Source organism: Perissodus microlepis, chromosome 11 (genome assembly GCF_051167445.1).
Source record: "Perissodus microlepis isolate ML-2025 ecotype Zambia chromosome 11, ASM5116744v1, whole genome shotgun sequence".
Taxonomy (NCBI): domain Eukaryota; kingdom Metazoa; phylum Chordata; class Actinopteri; order Cichliformes; family Cichlidae; genus Perissodus; species Perissodus microlepis.
Genome location: NC_140471.1, coordinates 26,215,445 through 26,230,825, shown reverse-complemented (window position 1 = coordinate 26,230,825; position 15,381 = coordinate 26,215,445). Strand labels below are relative to the sequence as shown.

The window sequence follows — 15,381 nt, the reverse complement described above, 5'->3', positions numbered from 1 at the left end:
TAGATTATGAAGAAGTGCGGTTAAAAAAATATTTACAAATTCTATCAAAAATAACTTTGTTTGTTAACCGAAAGAATTTCTTCTTATGAAAAGTGAACATCACACGCAAAAATGTAGGTTTTCCTTTTGGCTATTCTGTTTGCCTGTCAAACACTTGTTTCTTCATGTAGTTACTAAATACTTTGAGGTTATTTTAAGAATTATGAACACAATAAAAATCCATTTAATTGACTTTATGATTAAAAAACCTAACAAGCAAGGAAATCCTGGACAACGCCTCTAACTTTACATTGTTACATTGTATGTATGTAATTTTTTGTAATCTGAATCAATAATCCAGAGTACGTATCATACTTAATTCCCAAAGTGTAATTGTGTCAGTTGTTGTACTTGGCAGTCAATAAGTTGGTTACAAGTGCTTTGTGTGCACATGAAGTCCAAACTCCAGTGAGTTTAATCGTACAATAAACTGTACAAACAGCTCAATCACAGTTTTGGTTCAACCCCCACAAACATTATCTCAGCATAAAATACAATGTGAGCACATATTAGGCATCTATATATTAAAAAAGAAACTGGTTTGCGATGCACATTTTGTGTCTTAACACCTACTAAATGTAAGAAGTAAATCATATGCCAGACCACATCAGAAAAACAGTGTGGGTGACAACCTTGCTAAATTTCCTCTGTACTGGCTGTTGGACCACTTCCGATGTGTCAGGCTCATTTAAGCTGTTAAGCTCAATCTAAAACCTTTTGCTGAGAGGCAGAGTTTGTGATCTGTGTTTTTTATGAGCAGTAATGGTACAGCCAGGATGCTTCATGTTGGGTTTTATTTCTGCGGGGACAGGAATTTCTCCCATATGAAACAGAAAGGCTTCATTTTCATCTTTTTACTTGTTTGGAACTTCTCTACTTTCTCAGGAAACAGTGAGTATCTGATCAAATCATTACTTAACTAAATTCATTATTTTAATTGCTTAATTAAATACAATATATTTAAAATACAATTGATGAACTGACTGTTGAATGTTTTATATTTTTTCAAGTGACTGTTAATATAAATGAGCAACGTGATATTTTGCGAGTCGCAACACAACTTAATTTTTCGCTGGGATGTCAAGCTGTGATACCGTGTCAGCATTACAGCCATCGATCAGACTCTTTCAAATGGTTTTACAAGAAGGACCATAGCAGTAAGCAGGTTCAGTTATTCTTCCGAGATAAGAGTGGAGTGCAATATCATCAAATGTCCAATCCCAAATTGAGAATTGGATCCAATCATTCCTTGGTCATCAGTTATTTTACTGAAGATGATGAAGGTGTGTACTGGTGTGAAACTTGCCAAGAAACATGCCAAAGGTCCACTGACATCATAGTGAAGAAAGGTTTGTCCTGCTGTCATATTTTTTTCCGTTAAGGCAGAATCTACCTGTGATCATGTAAAGATTTTTACATTCGTCAAAGATAATTATCACAATCCTTTACCTCTCTTTTTTCAGAGACATGGAAAGAAGTCAATGAGACAGTTTACATTGTTGCTGGCAGCAGTTTTCAGCACACATGTTCAAGTAAACTTGATAAAATAAACTTTTGGACTTTTGAAGCAACGAATGCTGTTGGGAAATCAGAAGTAAGAGCAACAACAGACAATTTGACTTTCAACAAGTCTATATATATTGGAAATGTCAGAAGAGAAGATGCTGGGAAATATACCTGCTGGATGAGTAGCTGTGTCGGACACAGTATTAAGCGAGTCACTATCAATTTGTGTGTAGTTACAGGTGAGAAACTAACACACAAACATCATTGTTTCATAGTAGAAGATAACCTGATGTAACCTTTTGATCTTTACTTACAGTATATGACAGTAAGGATTCATCTGCATCTTGCGCTGTGACGTGCGGCATGAAATCAAATAATCCAAACAGAACTTCAACTACATCTGTGCCTGTACATCCACACGGGTCCCTTAAGTGCAATATAGATTCAGTGTTTGATGGATACACTACAGTTGCTACGACTCACACATCATCATTTAGCACAACAACAGGTGGGTGTTTAGCCATATGCTGTTTGTGAACCTTTTTCACCTGAATCAAAGAAATATTAATATTTAGCTTTTGGTTTAACAGGTTTTCAAAAAGAGCCTGAAGACTGGATCCCACTTATTTGTGGTATATCAGTATCATGTATCATTTTAATGGCACTTATAATTTTTTGCTTCAAATCAAGATTACATTCAGGTAGGCTATGCAGCTGCGCCTCACTTCCACTTCCTGTGTACATTATTGTTTTTTTATTAAATGGTTTACTTGAAAAATTTCCCCCTCTGATTCTGAATATGCTTCTGCTTCTGTCTCACCAAAGCGTTTCCTGTTCAAATTTGTTGCTGTGGCTTGAATAGCAGGGTAAGTGTCTGTGCTGACATCGAGGTGTAACCTAAAACTCTCATGCAGAAATTAAGTGTGTGCGTGTTGCTTTGTCTGGGTAATGAAATTTATTGCTTTTTACTGCAGGTGGAAGAAGAGTCTTCAGTGGTTTATTCATCAATTATCATCAGGACACCGGGCAAAAGAATTAATCACATGACCTCCAGTGATTGTGTTTATTGTGAAATAAAAGTATAGAAAAAAAAGTCCAGGATAAGTGCAGTCACATTTATTTATATAACACATTTTAAAACAATATGGATTGGTCCAAAGTGCTTTTCAGTTGACTGTTAAAATAGGTAAGGTCATTAAAGGGCACTGGTTAGAATTATACTTTCCATCCTTGCTGTCATTTGATGTAGTAACTGATTCCTCAAATTACTTGAATTGTAACTTCACCCACACGCTTCTCAAGGGGAAAATCTGAAACCATGAGTCTTTTTTTCCAACAAAGGAATGATTTCTAATCGAATCTTTAACTGAACTTTTACCTAATTCTCTGAAGGCAGGGCAGGTGTTTTAAAGTACATGGATCGAGATAATTTTAATGAGAAGCTTTCAGTGCGATACAGATGTTATGTAACAACATTTTGTTGTTGTTGCTCAGTACAGAGGTGAGGTCCATTCATGAACTGCATGAAAGCACAGTTTCTGATTACCTTGCAGATCAAGTTAAGATAAAACAAATGTAGGTAAAGAAGTTCTTTAAAGTTGACATCAAAATGTTACGGCAATTAAATGCTGCTTTCACAAAGAGGAACGTTATTAGGTACATTAATTTACTCGAGCTCATCAATTGAAACAAATTTATAAACATTTTTTTTTGTTGTTAAAAGAAAAAAAATACTTTTTACGCTAAATTTATTTTGCAGCTGTATTTTGTCTTGCAGTTTTAGGTTTTACATAATCACCATATAAAATATGACCACAGTAAAAAAGCATCTAAGCAAAAGGTTGCATAAAGAAGGCTGTTAAAACTGTTAAAACCACAGCAGTACTGCGTCTGCAGTGTTAATCAATAATGATCATCAGTGATAGTAAAACAATAACACCCTGCAGACAAAAGGTTATAGTATGATTATTACTGTGAGCAATATGTGTGTTCATACTGTGAGGACATTCTGCTGAGGATAGTCACTGAAAATAATATTTTGGATTCTTTTATTTGTTAAAGTGTTTTATTCAAAGTAAAGTATACAAAAAAAGTGAAAACAACTGAAAACAATTTGAGTACCTCACGCACTTTTTTTATACACCACAACACCAACCTACAGAGACAGACAGGACATGACACGCAGGACAAACCACTACATCACGATCTGTCATCGGTGGCGGTGTGCACAGCTCTAATGAAAACAAACCCAAAAAAGGCAGCTGGCCCAAATAATATCCCCAGGCATGCACTCAGGGTCTGCTCATCAGAGCTGGATGGTGTATTCATAGACATATACAATCTGCCCATCCTTTAAGTCCATTACCAGTGTGCCCCTCTCTAAGAAACATGCTGGTAGTGGATTTAAACGACTATCATCCTTTTGGACTCACACCAATTGTGATGAAGTGTTTAGAAAGGATCAAAAAGACTGTCCTGGCTACCTTGGACTCTTTACTTTATGCATGTGCGTGTAACACCACAGTGCATCAGTCTACTAGTGAGTCACCATTTGCTCTGATGTTTGGCTGAGATCCCCAGCTACCTGTTGAGTTTTTGTTGGGTAGGATGCAGGAGCCTGTGGTTGGTAGCACCCATCATTGGATTGCAGAGCATCAGACTCGGCTATGTCATGCTTTTGAACATGCTAATAAACGCTTGGAGGCTGCAGCTAATTGGCGTATGACATGTCACAACCAGCATGTGAGGGATGCTCCCCTGCAAGAAGGTCAGTTGACTTACCTTAAGGAGGTTGGGCTTAGAGGCCGTCATAAAATTTAGGATGTTTGGAGTTCAGTGGTGTATCAAGTGCTAAAGGCCCCAGACCAAAATGGATCAGTTTACACTGTTACTCTGTCGGATAACCTTAGTCACGTGAAACATGTCCACCGTTCACTACTAAAGAATAAGGTGGAGTATGTGACTACTTGTCCTCCCAGTGCTCCAATCCAACTATTAGAAACTATGCAAGGTGGTGAGTGGTTTTTATTGGTTTATGAACCTACTCCAGCCCCAAGCAATTGCCAACAAAGACAGGAGACCCCTACCTCCTGCATACCAAGTGAGCCAAAACCCTCAACGTCCTCTGTGGTGCTGGTCTGCACCGATCAGCTGCCAGTTACAGCTGGTGTTCAAAATAATATTGCTTCTTTACATAGGACTACTCGTGCTAATGCTGGGACGCACTCGAATCGGCATCATCTGCCCCAGGCAGTAGGAAGTAGAACAACAGGGGCTGTGAACTCCCAGGCACCTGTGCCTAATACATCTACCCTGTTTAGACCTCGGCAGTGAGTGTCAATCGTCGGGACGACGATTCAAACCCCAGGGGTAGATTGTAGTGGGTTACATTTGGTGGATGTTGGTTCATACATGGTGTCTGTGAACGCAGCATAAACTTTCACCCCTCCTTTTGCTGTTAATCAGATGTTGGTTATGAGGGACATCCGTGGTCTATTCTTGAACTCTCGCAACTTGCACTCATTACTGTTCAAGGTGGCAAAGCTCACAGGCTGTTAGGTATTAGAGACTGGATTCATTTCCCGTGACAATTGATGAATTTGTGTAACTATTAAAGGGTGGTAAGTGGGATCCTCATGGGTTATCTACAATTTAGAGTATAGTAGGGTGGACCCCAGATGACTGTTTTTCAATTCAATTCAGTACAGTTCAGTTCAGTTCAGTTCAGTTCAGTTCAGTTCAATTCAATGCAATTCAATTCAATTCAATTCAATTCAATTCAATTCAATTCAATTCAATTTTTTTTTATATAGCGCCAAATCACAACAAAAGTCGCCTCAAGGCACTTCATAGGTACAGAGAAAAACCCAACAATCATATGACCCCCTATGAGCAGGCACTTTGGCGACAGTGGGAAGGAAAAACTCCCTTTTAACAGGAAGAAACCTCCGGCAGAACCAGGCTCAGGGAGGGGCGGCCATCTGCTGTGACCGGTTGGGGTGAGAGAAGGAAGACAGGATAAAAGACATGCTGTGGAAGAGAGACAGAGGTTAATAACAGATATGATTCAATGCAGAGAGGTCTATTAACACATACTGAGTGAGAAAGGTGACTGGAAAGGAAAAACTCAATGCATCATGGGAATTCCCCGGCAGCCTACGTCTATTGCAGCATAACTAAGGGAGGATTCAGGGTCACCTGGTCCAGCCCTAACTATATGCTTTAGCAAAAAGGAAAGTTTTAAGCCTAATCTTGAAAGTAGAGATAGGGTCTGTCTCCCAAATCCAAACTGGAAGCTGGTTCCACAGAAGAGGGGCCTGAAAACTGAAGGCTCTCCCTTCCATTCTACTTTTAAATACTCTAGGAACAACAAGCAGGCCTGCAGAGCGAGAGCGAAGTGCTCTAATACGATGATATGGTACTACAAGGTCATTAAGATAAGATGGGGCCTGATTATTTAAGACCTTGTATGTGAGGAGCAGGATTTTGAATTCAATTCTGGATTTAACAGGAAGCCAATGAAGGGAAGCCAATACAGGAGAAATATGCTCTCTCCTTCTAGTCCCTGTCAGCACTCTTGCTGCAGCATTTTGGATTAGCTGAAGGCTTTTCAGCGAGTTTTCAGGACATCCTGATAATAATGAATTACAGTAGTCCAGCCTGGAAGTAATAAATGCATGAACTAGTTTTTCAGCATCACTCTGAGACAGGATATTTCTAACTTTAGAGATGTTGCGCAAATGGAAGAAAGCAGTCTTACATATTTGTTTAATATGTGCGTTGAAGGACATGTCCTGGTCAAAAATGACTCCAAGGTTCCTCACAGCATTACTGGAGGCCAAGGTAATGCCATCCAGAGTATGAATCTGGTTAGATACCATATTTCTAAGATTTTCAGGGCCGAGTACAATAACCTCAGTTTTATCTGAATTAAGAAGCAGAAAGTTAGCAGCCATCCAGGTCTTTATATCTTTAAGACATTCCTGCAGTTTAACTAATTGGTGTGTGTTATCTGGCTTCATGGACAGATAGAGCTGGGTGTCATCTGCATAGCAGTGAAAATTTATGCTATGTCTTCTAATGATGCTGCCTAGGGGAAGCATGTATAATGTAAACAGAATTGGTCCTAGCACTGAACCCTGTGGAACACCATAGTTGACCTTAGTGTGTGAAGAGGACTCTCCATTTACATGCACAAATTGGAGTCTATTAGATAGATATGATACAAACCACTGCAGCGCAGTACCTGTAATACCTACAGCATGTTCTAATCGCTCTAATAGGATATTATGGTCAACAGTATCGAACGCTGCACTGAGGTCTAGCAGGACAAGCAGAGAGATGAGTCCACTGTCAGAGGCCATGAGAAGATCATTTGTAACCTTCACTAAAGCTGTTTCTGTGCTGTGATGAGCTCTGAAACCTGACTGAAACTCTTCAAATAAGCCATTCCTCTGCAGATGATCTGTTAGCTGTTTGACAACTACTCTTTCAAGGGGTTTTAATATGAAAGGAAGGTTGGAGATTGGCCTATAATTAGCTAAGACTGTTGGGTCTAGAGATGGCTTTTTGAGTAAAGGTTTAACTACAGCCACCTTGAAGGCCTGTGGTACATAGCCGATTATTAGAGATAGGTTGATCATATTTAAGATCAAAGAATTAATTAATGGCAGGACTTCTTTGAGCAGTTTTGTAGGAATGGGGTCTAAAAGACACGTTGATGGTTTGGAGGAAGTAATTATTGAAGTTAACTCAGAAAGATCAATTGGAGAAAAAGAGTCTAACTCAACATCAATGGTACTAAAAGTAGCTGTAGATAATATTACATCTGTAGGATGATTATTGGTAATTTTTTCTCTAATGATAAGAATTTTATTTGTGAAGAATTTCATGAAGTCATTACTAGTTAACGTTAAAGGGATGGTTGGCTCAACAGTGCTCTGACTTTTTGTCAGCCTGGCTAAAGTGCTGAAGAGAAACCTGGGGTTGTTCTTATTTTCTTCAATCAGTAATGAATAGTAAGATGTTCTCGCTTTGCGGAGGGCTTTCTTATAAAGTGTCAAGAGATTTATTTCAAAGACACTTCTTCAGCTGAGAGTCTAAGAGGAGAAAACACACAAACAGACGCTGAAGTTTTAATTTGGAAGGGCGTTTCGCAGAGCGCTCACATCAGAGTGGGGGCCCTGTGAAATGCGCGCTCTGTTCTTGCAATTGTCTTTATTTATACACAAGAAAAATGAATACATTTGTTCAGTGACGTGAGCATGTGCGTATGTGATTGTGTGTGTGTGTGTGTGTGTGTGTGTGCGTGTGTGTGTGTGTGTGCGAGGTCAGAACTGCTTGTTTGACTTCTTACTATCGCTGTGGGAAGATTCAGATACAAATATCAGAACGCGTTTTATAAAGAAAAATCAGTCCAGAACAATGAAAAGTACAATCAGTTCTAAGCTAGGAAATGATCATCATGCAGCATTCTATCACAAGTAAACTTATATCATTAAAAGCTTATACTGACTATAGAAATACAATATTCTATTGACATTCCCTCCTGTTGTCAGTATATAACCTTTATGTGAGATATCAGTATGTAACATCTTGTTGTACATTTTCTGTCACATCATCATTAATCACACAAAGTCTTCACATTCCAACAGGTCGGGGTCATCATCATCATCATTTGTCACGGCTATGTATGCAGCTACGGTGGAAATGATTATGCGGTTAATCATGAGTTTTAGACATGGCAGGATACATGTTACAAAAACACAAAATAAAAGTAAAAATACTCCAACTCTGATGAGCAGTCTTTTTAGCACCTGTAGCCAGGAGTCAGTGTAAAGCCAAGAAAACCAGTCACTTGTATTACTTACATAGTCCTGATTTTTGGCCTGCTGGATCTGTCTCAAGGCGTTCAGGGCGTCAGTCATGTTTGATGAGTGTACATTGTCTGGTATGTAAGTGCAGCAGGTGTTGTTGAAGAGGACGCAAAGTCCCCCTTTCTCTGCTAGTATCATGTCCAAAGCTACTCGATGTTGCATCACTGCGATCCGTAATGCACTGATTTCCTGATTCTGCTGATCGTTGATCTTGCACGAAGCGTTCAAGAAGAGTCCAAAGCGGTAGTCCAGAGTCTCAATCCTCAGCATGTTTTTTCCGGTTCCCACCCAGGGGAACAATGTGTGGAGTACTTTCTGTCCGGTAGTCCACAGTTTGAATTCCTCGGGTACGTTGCTTCCCCATATCGGGTCATGTGGTTGAAGTTTGGGGAACATAGATCTTCTTTTCCGGCGTGCTGTAGAAGTGGTGTTTACTGTGGTCATCCTGAAAGTGTGGTCTGACAGGAATATAGGAGCACATGTTCCTGTCCAGCCTGGGGGCAGTATGAAATATGCCCGTTGTCCACATAGCCAGGCCATTCCTTGCACCCAGTACGTGCCATTAGAAGGTCCACTCATATTCACAGGAGCGCCCTCTCCGTGGCCTGCAGTTTGGACACAGTAAATCTGCATGCTGAACTGGGTTTCCAGAGGAGGTCACCATCCCTCTGTTATCCCATATTTTTGCAAAGTGGTGAACTGCTGCAAACACATACTGGCTGTCTGTGTGGATGTTAACATCCTGTCCTTCATGTATTTCGCATGCTCTGATTACAGCAGTTAGCTCTGCACTCTGAGCTGAATGTGTGTGTGGCAAGGCTCGTGCTTCCACTATAGTGTCTGTTGTGGTTACTGCATATCCTACACAATTACGCCCTAGTGCATTTTTTGATGCTGAACCGTCAACAAAGATGTCAGTGAAACCTTCTTGGGGTGTACCGTAAATGTCAGCACGTGGTTTTGTTTCTTCTTCTAATTTGTCCACGCAGCAATGTGCTTTTCCCTCCATAGGTGTTGGCAGCAATGTGCTGGGATTTAAAGGTCCACATCTCACTATGTTGATGTGGGACTGTGAAAGCAGTATGCCAACATAGGAGAGTTGTCTCGCGTGTGTTAAGAAAGGCAAATGTGCTTGTAGCAGTATAGAAGTTACTGCATGTGGTACTCTAACAATCAGAGTGTGTCCTAAAACTATGTCAGCAGATTTTTGCACTGCCTCTGCACATGCTTGTACACAGGTGGGCATTCCTGAGGCCACTGAATCAAGTTTGCTCGAATAGAAAGCTAGTGGCCTTTGTTTTTCCCCTAATGATTGTGTCAATACTGCTTTCATGTGTCCCTGTGTTCCGTCTACGTTTAAGTAGAATGGTTTGTCATAATCCAAGTGTGTGAATGTGTGCGTGAATGGGTGGATGACAGGTTGTGTAAAGCGCTTTGGGGTCCTTAGGGACTAGAAAAGCGCTATACAAATACAGGCCATTTACCATTTACCATTTAATCTGGTAATGCAAGCACAACGTTAGTTTGGAGCATGAGTTTTAGTTTAATAAATGCTCCTTCTGCTTCTGGCGTCCACTGTATTTTATCTTTTAAAGCGAGATCTTTTCCATAGATTAGGTTTTGCAGTGGTTGCGCCCATGCTGCAAATTCTGGAATCCACGCCCTGCAGTAATTGCACAGCCCGAGAAAACTCATCATCTGTTGCTTGGTTTGTGGCTGTGGTGCATTTTGTATGGCCTCTTTTCTTTTGTTTAGTAGTTTTTTTCCTGCGCCTGAGAGGGTGTGCCCTAAGTATATTACTTCAGGTCTCCATAATTGGAGTTTATTCAGAGACACTTTGTGACCTTGCTCTGCTAAGTGATGTAACACAGCCATAGTATTTCGTTTACACCCTTCCTCTGTGTGGCCAGTCACTAAAATATCATCAACGTAAAGTAGAAACTGTCCTCCTGCTGGCAGGAGGCAGGACATCATTGATTTCTTTAAAGCTTCAGCATAGAGAGTGGGGCTGTTTTGAAATCCCTGAGGTAACCTAGTATAGGTGTATTTCTGTCCCTCAAATGTGAAGCCAAACAGATGTTGTGAGTCAGGATGTAAAGGCACAGAGAAAAAGGCGTTTGATAAATCTATCACTGAGAACCATTGTTCTTTTGGTGTGACTTGATTCAGTATAGTGTGAGGATTTGCTACTACTGGTGGTATCATTTCAGTAATTTCATTTATTGCTCGCAGATCATGTACCAAACGATACTTTCCAGTACTAGCTTTCTTCACTGGGAAGATTGGAGTATTGCAGGTAGCAGAATTAGTTTTTATTAGAATTCCTGCTTTTTCCATATCTTTTATCACTGGTTTAATCCCTTCTGTTGCTTCCTTAGATAAGGGGTATTGTGGCTTAATGGGCCTGTGGGATGAAACAGTCTGTACTGTTACTGTGTCTGCGTTTTTTATTAATCCCACATCAGTTGGTCCATCTGACCACAATGTTGATGGTAGGTTTTTAAATGCTGGTTCCTCTTCCAGCGAGAGAATTTCTCATTCTTGTGTGCTGTCGTGCAGATGAGTGTTGGGTGTAGTTCTTATCACCCAGCCAAGTGTGTATCTCATGCACCCTGTTCTTTTACCCTGTGCCCTGTGTACCTGCTGTTCTCGCAACTGACACATGGGGTTTTGTGATCCTGTTTAGGTTTTTTACTGGGTCTGGTTGGATCACTGAGCATACTGCATTTCCGCTTGTTGTGACATATAAATGTTGCAAAGTCAGATATGGGCTTTTTAGGCTGTGCACCTGTTTATCATACAGAGGGTCTGGTCCTGGAGTTTGTTTATAGCGCAGGGTGTTGTGATACTCAGTTGGCTTCATTTTTTCAGAACTTAAAGGGAGATGTTTTTCAGCTGCTTCTTTGAGCTGTGTAAGCGGTGGCAAATCTGATGACCAGTAGTAGTTTGGCTCTCCTTTTCCTTCCCTCTGATAGGGGTCTTCCTCTGCTAACATTATTTCTGCTGTCATGCCTGTTTCTGTGGGGACAACTCCTATCCCTAGTTTTGTCATTGCATCTCTTCCTAATAAGTTTACTGGGCAGGTTGGGTCTATTATGCATGGCATACAGCAGGAGCGTTGGCTGGGTTTATGCAAAAATGTCAGTGGCATTGTTAGTGGCTGGGTTTTTACGTGCCCTGACGCTGTTTTTACAATTATCACTTCATTAGAATAAGTTGTTCGGGGGGTTCTGCTTTGAGTACTGTTTTACAAGCTCCTGTGTCACACAACATTTGCAGCTTTTTGCCATTTACATAGACCGTAAGTGTTGGCTTTCCGTCCAGCAAACTTACTAGCTGATGAACGTTGTATACTTCAGCTTCATCCTGTTCTAAATTGTTTTCTTTGTTAGTTTTTGTTGTTAATGTTTTTACTTCTTTTTCATCTATCTGGGTGCTGGCAGCCACAGTGGTTGCAGCTAGTCATTCTGTGTCAGGCGTGCTCTGTGTCTTACAGTCACGTGCAAGGTGTCCCTTTTTCCCACACTCCCAGCATGTAGTGTTAAAAACACTGTTTGGTGTATGGCTATGTCTCCCTCTGCCTCTTGCTCCTCCTCTATGCATGCCTCTCCCTCTCCTTTGGCCTCCGAAACCTCCCCTGTAGTCACCACTCCCACTAAAAGCTGTAAAAGCAGTGTCAGTGTCTAGGGCAAAGACTGAGGCCTTCTCTTTGTTTTTCACTACTGTCTGTGCATGGGGTTTTTTTGAAGAACAATCAGTCCAGAACAATGAAAAGTACAATCAGTTCTAAGCTAGGAAATTATCATCATGCAGCATTCTATCACAAGTAAACTTATATCATTAAAAGCTTATACTGACTATAGAAATACAATATTCTATTGACATAAAGCAACAAACAATTTCCCCAGGCTAAATGATGATCCTCTAAATTTGTGACACGCCATTTCCTCTCCAGCTTACGAGTTATCTGCTTTAGGCTACGTGTTTGAGAATTATACCACGGAGTCAGGTACTTCTGATTTGAGACCTTAGTTTTCACAGGAGCTACAGTATCCAGAGCCAAACGTAGTGAGGAGGTAAAATTATTAACAAGATAATCGACCTCTGTTGGGGTAGCGTTCAGGTAGCTGCTCTGCTCTATGTTGGTACAGGGCATTGAAGATGATAACAGTGGGTGGATTATATTCTTAAACTTAGTTACAGCGCTTTCAGAAAGACATCTACTGTGATAAAGTCTACTCTCCACTGCTGTGTAATCAATTATTGTAAATGTAAATGTTATCAGGAAATGATCAGACAGGAGAGGGTTTTCAGGAAACACTGTTAAATGTTCAGTTTCTATGCTATACCGTATGTTAAAACAAGGTCTAGAGTGTGATTAAAGTGGTGGGTGGGTTCTTTTACATTTTGAGAGAAGCCAATTGAGTCTAATAACAGATTAAATGCCATGTTGAGGCTGTCATTTTTAGCATCTACATGGATGTTAAAATCACCCACAATAATTATTTTATCTGAGCTGAGCACTAAAGCAGATAAAAAGTCTGAGATATCAGAGAGAAACTCTGTGTAAGGCCCAGGTGGACGATAGATGATAACAAGTAAGACTGGTTTCTGAGTTTTACAGCTGGGGTGGACAAGGCTAAGCATCAGGCTTTCAAATGAATTAAAAGTCTGTCTTGGTCTGTCAATAGAAAATTGTACTTAGTAGTCAGTATAAGCTTTTAATGAAATAAGTTTGCATACGATAGAATACTGCATGATGACCTCTTTATAACCAGAGGTGGGTCGAGTATCCAAAAATTGTACTCAAGTACAAGTAGCATTACTTTAAAATATTATTACTCAAGTAAAAGTGAAAAGTAGTCGTCAACAAAGTTACTCAAGTAAGAGTAAAAAAGTACTTGGCGAAAAGACTACTCAAGTAGCGAGTAACTGTTTGAAATTTCCGATTTATTTTTTAAATAAATGTTATCAGACAAACAAAAATAAATAAATATACAAATTGTACTATTTTCAAAAGGAATATATGTAAAAATATCAACAAAATAAGGCACAATAATTCTAATTTCCAGATTTCAGTTTTTCACAACATAAAGCTTTTTTCACCAATACCTACAGTAAATAATATAAATATATAAACAGTGCAAACAATTTCCAGTGACAAGATATGCTGTAAACTTTATATTCATTTTTGCTCCAAATGGCACAGCAGCCTCAGAGAAAACATTAGAACGAGGCATCTTCAACATATGTTCATACGAGGCAGCTCAGTTTACCATAAATTGTATGGGTGTGCATTTATTTCTGCATATTTAGCAAAAATGTGCCCTTTCTTCACTCAGGGAGGTGATGGTTAAGCTTCAGCAGCAGTTTGCTCTCAAGGTTCTTTCTGTGAAGCTCTAACTGTTTAGCAGTGAGCAGGAGTCCTGCATGACTATGAAGTCCTTCACAAGCTCCAGATGCAGGAAGAGCTGTATTGACTTTGATCGGCAGCTTCTTGATGTGAGGAACGCCATGCAATAGATCCACACCTCCAGTGAATGGACATGAAAGGTACCTCTCCAGCTCCCCTGCTTCTGGCTTTCCTGACCCCATGGATCCATCATCTTCGTCGAATAGGCTGCTGTTTGTGCTGGCCTCATCCAGCTCTGAGTCTAGGTGATGTCTGACGAAGTTGAGACCTGTGGAAAGATGTAAGGTTTTCAAAAGAATTAGATCTGGTCATTATAGTGCTGTATACACTGCCAAGCTGCAGATGTTTGTTTGGAGCTAGCCTCCAAAAGCTGGCCATACACTGATTTTTCAGTCGCGCAACCGTTTCGGGGATCGGCCGTGTTTTGCCTTAATCGTGTGTACATCGTGTAGTATACATGGGGTAACGAAAAGCAGTTAACACCTCACGACCAGCTCCCAAGCATCAATCGTATGGTCGCATGATAATCAAACGTGTTTGAAATCCTGTCGCCCCTCAACGCAACCTCTCACACTGCGCACGCACAAACACAGAAATGAAAGAGAAAAGGTGGAGCAGCACGGCACTGCAGCGTGTGATCTGGACACAAGAGATGGAGGCACAACTTGTAGGATGAGGCAAGCTCATCCGAGTACGTAAGCGTAGAGCTGCCACCCAGGCAAAAGAAAAATAGAGCTATATCACGTTATAACGTGAAAAGTTTATTGTTCTAACAATATACTTTTCATGTTCGTGCAATATACCTTTCACGTTTGAACAATATAATATCTCGTTCGTACAATACAGGGTAGGCCATTTATATGGATACACCATAATAAAATGGGAATGGTTGGTGATATTAAAGTCCTGTTTGTGGCACATTAGTATATGTGAGGGGGCAAACTCCTCAAGATGGGTGGTGACCATGGTGGCCATTTAGAAGTCGGCAATCTAGGTTACAACTTTTGTTTTTTCAATAGGAAGAGGGCTGTGTGACACATCAAACTTATTGGTAATGTCACAAGAAAAACAATGGTGTGCTTGGTTTCAACGTAACTTTATTCTTTCATGAGTTATTTACAAGTTTCTGACCACTTATAAAATGTGTTCAATGTGCTGCCCATTGTGTTGGATTGTCAATGCAACCCTCTTCTCCCACTCTTCACACACTGATAGCAACACCGCAGGAGAAATGCCAGCACAGGCATCCAGTATCCGTAGTTTCAGGTGCTGCACATCTCGTATCTTCACACCATAGACAATTGCCTTCAGATGACCCCAAAGATAAAAGTCTAAGGGGGTCAGATTGGGAGACCTTGGGGGCCATTCAACTGGCCCACGATGACCAATCCACTTTCCAGGAAACTGTTCATCTAGGAATGCTCGGACCTGGCACCCATAATGTGGTGGTGCACCATCTTGCTGGAAAAACTCAGGGAACGTGCCAGCTTCAGTGCACAAAGAGGGAAACTGTCATGGTCCTGAGCCTGCCGACTCAGTGTTTTGTGT

The 15,381-nt window shown here is 40.5% G+C and overlaps 1 protein-coding gene across 1 annotated transcript; it reads left to right on the top strand.

Moving 5' to 3' along the window:
- The first annotated feature begins 723 nt into the window (after positions 1–723).
- LOC146378035 (uncharacterized) lies at positions 724–2,082 on the top strand. Its single transcript, XM_084942639.1, has 4 exons — positions 724–930; positions 1,050–1,388; positions 1,503–1,784; positions 1,862–2,082. The coding sequence occupies exons 1-4, from the start codon at positions 792–794 to the stop codon at positions 2,080–2,082; spliced, it is 981 nt and encodes a 326-aa protein (XP_084798765.1). The 5' UTR covers positions 724–791.
- The last annotated feature ends 13,299 nt before the right edge of the window (positions 2,083–15,381 follow it).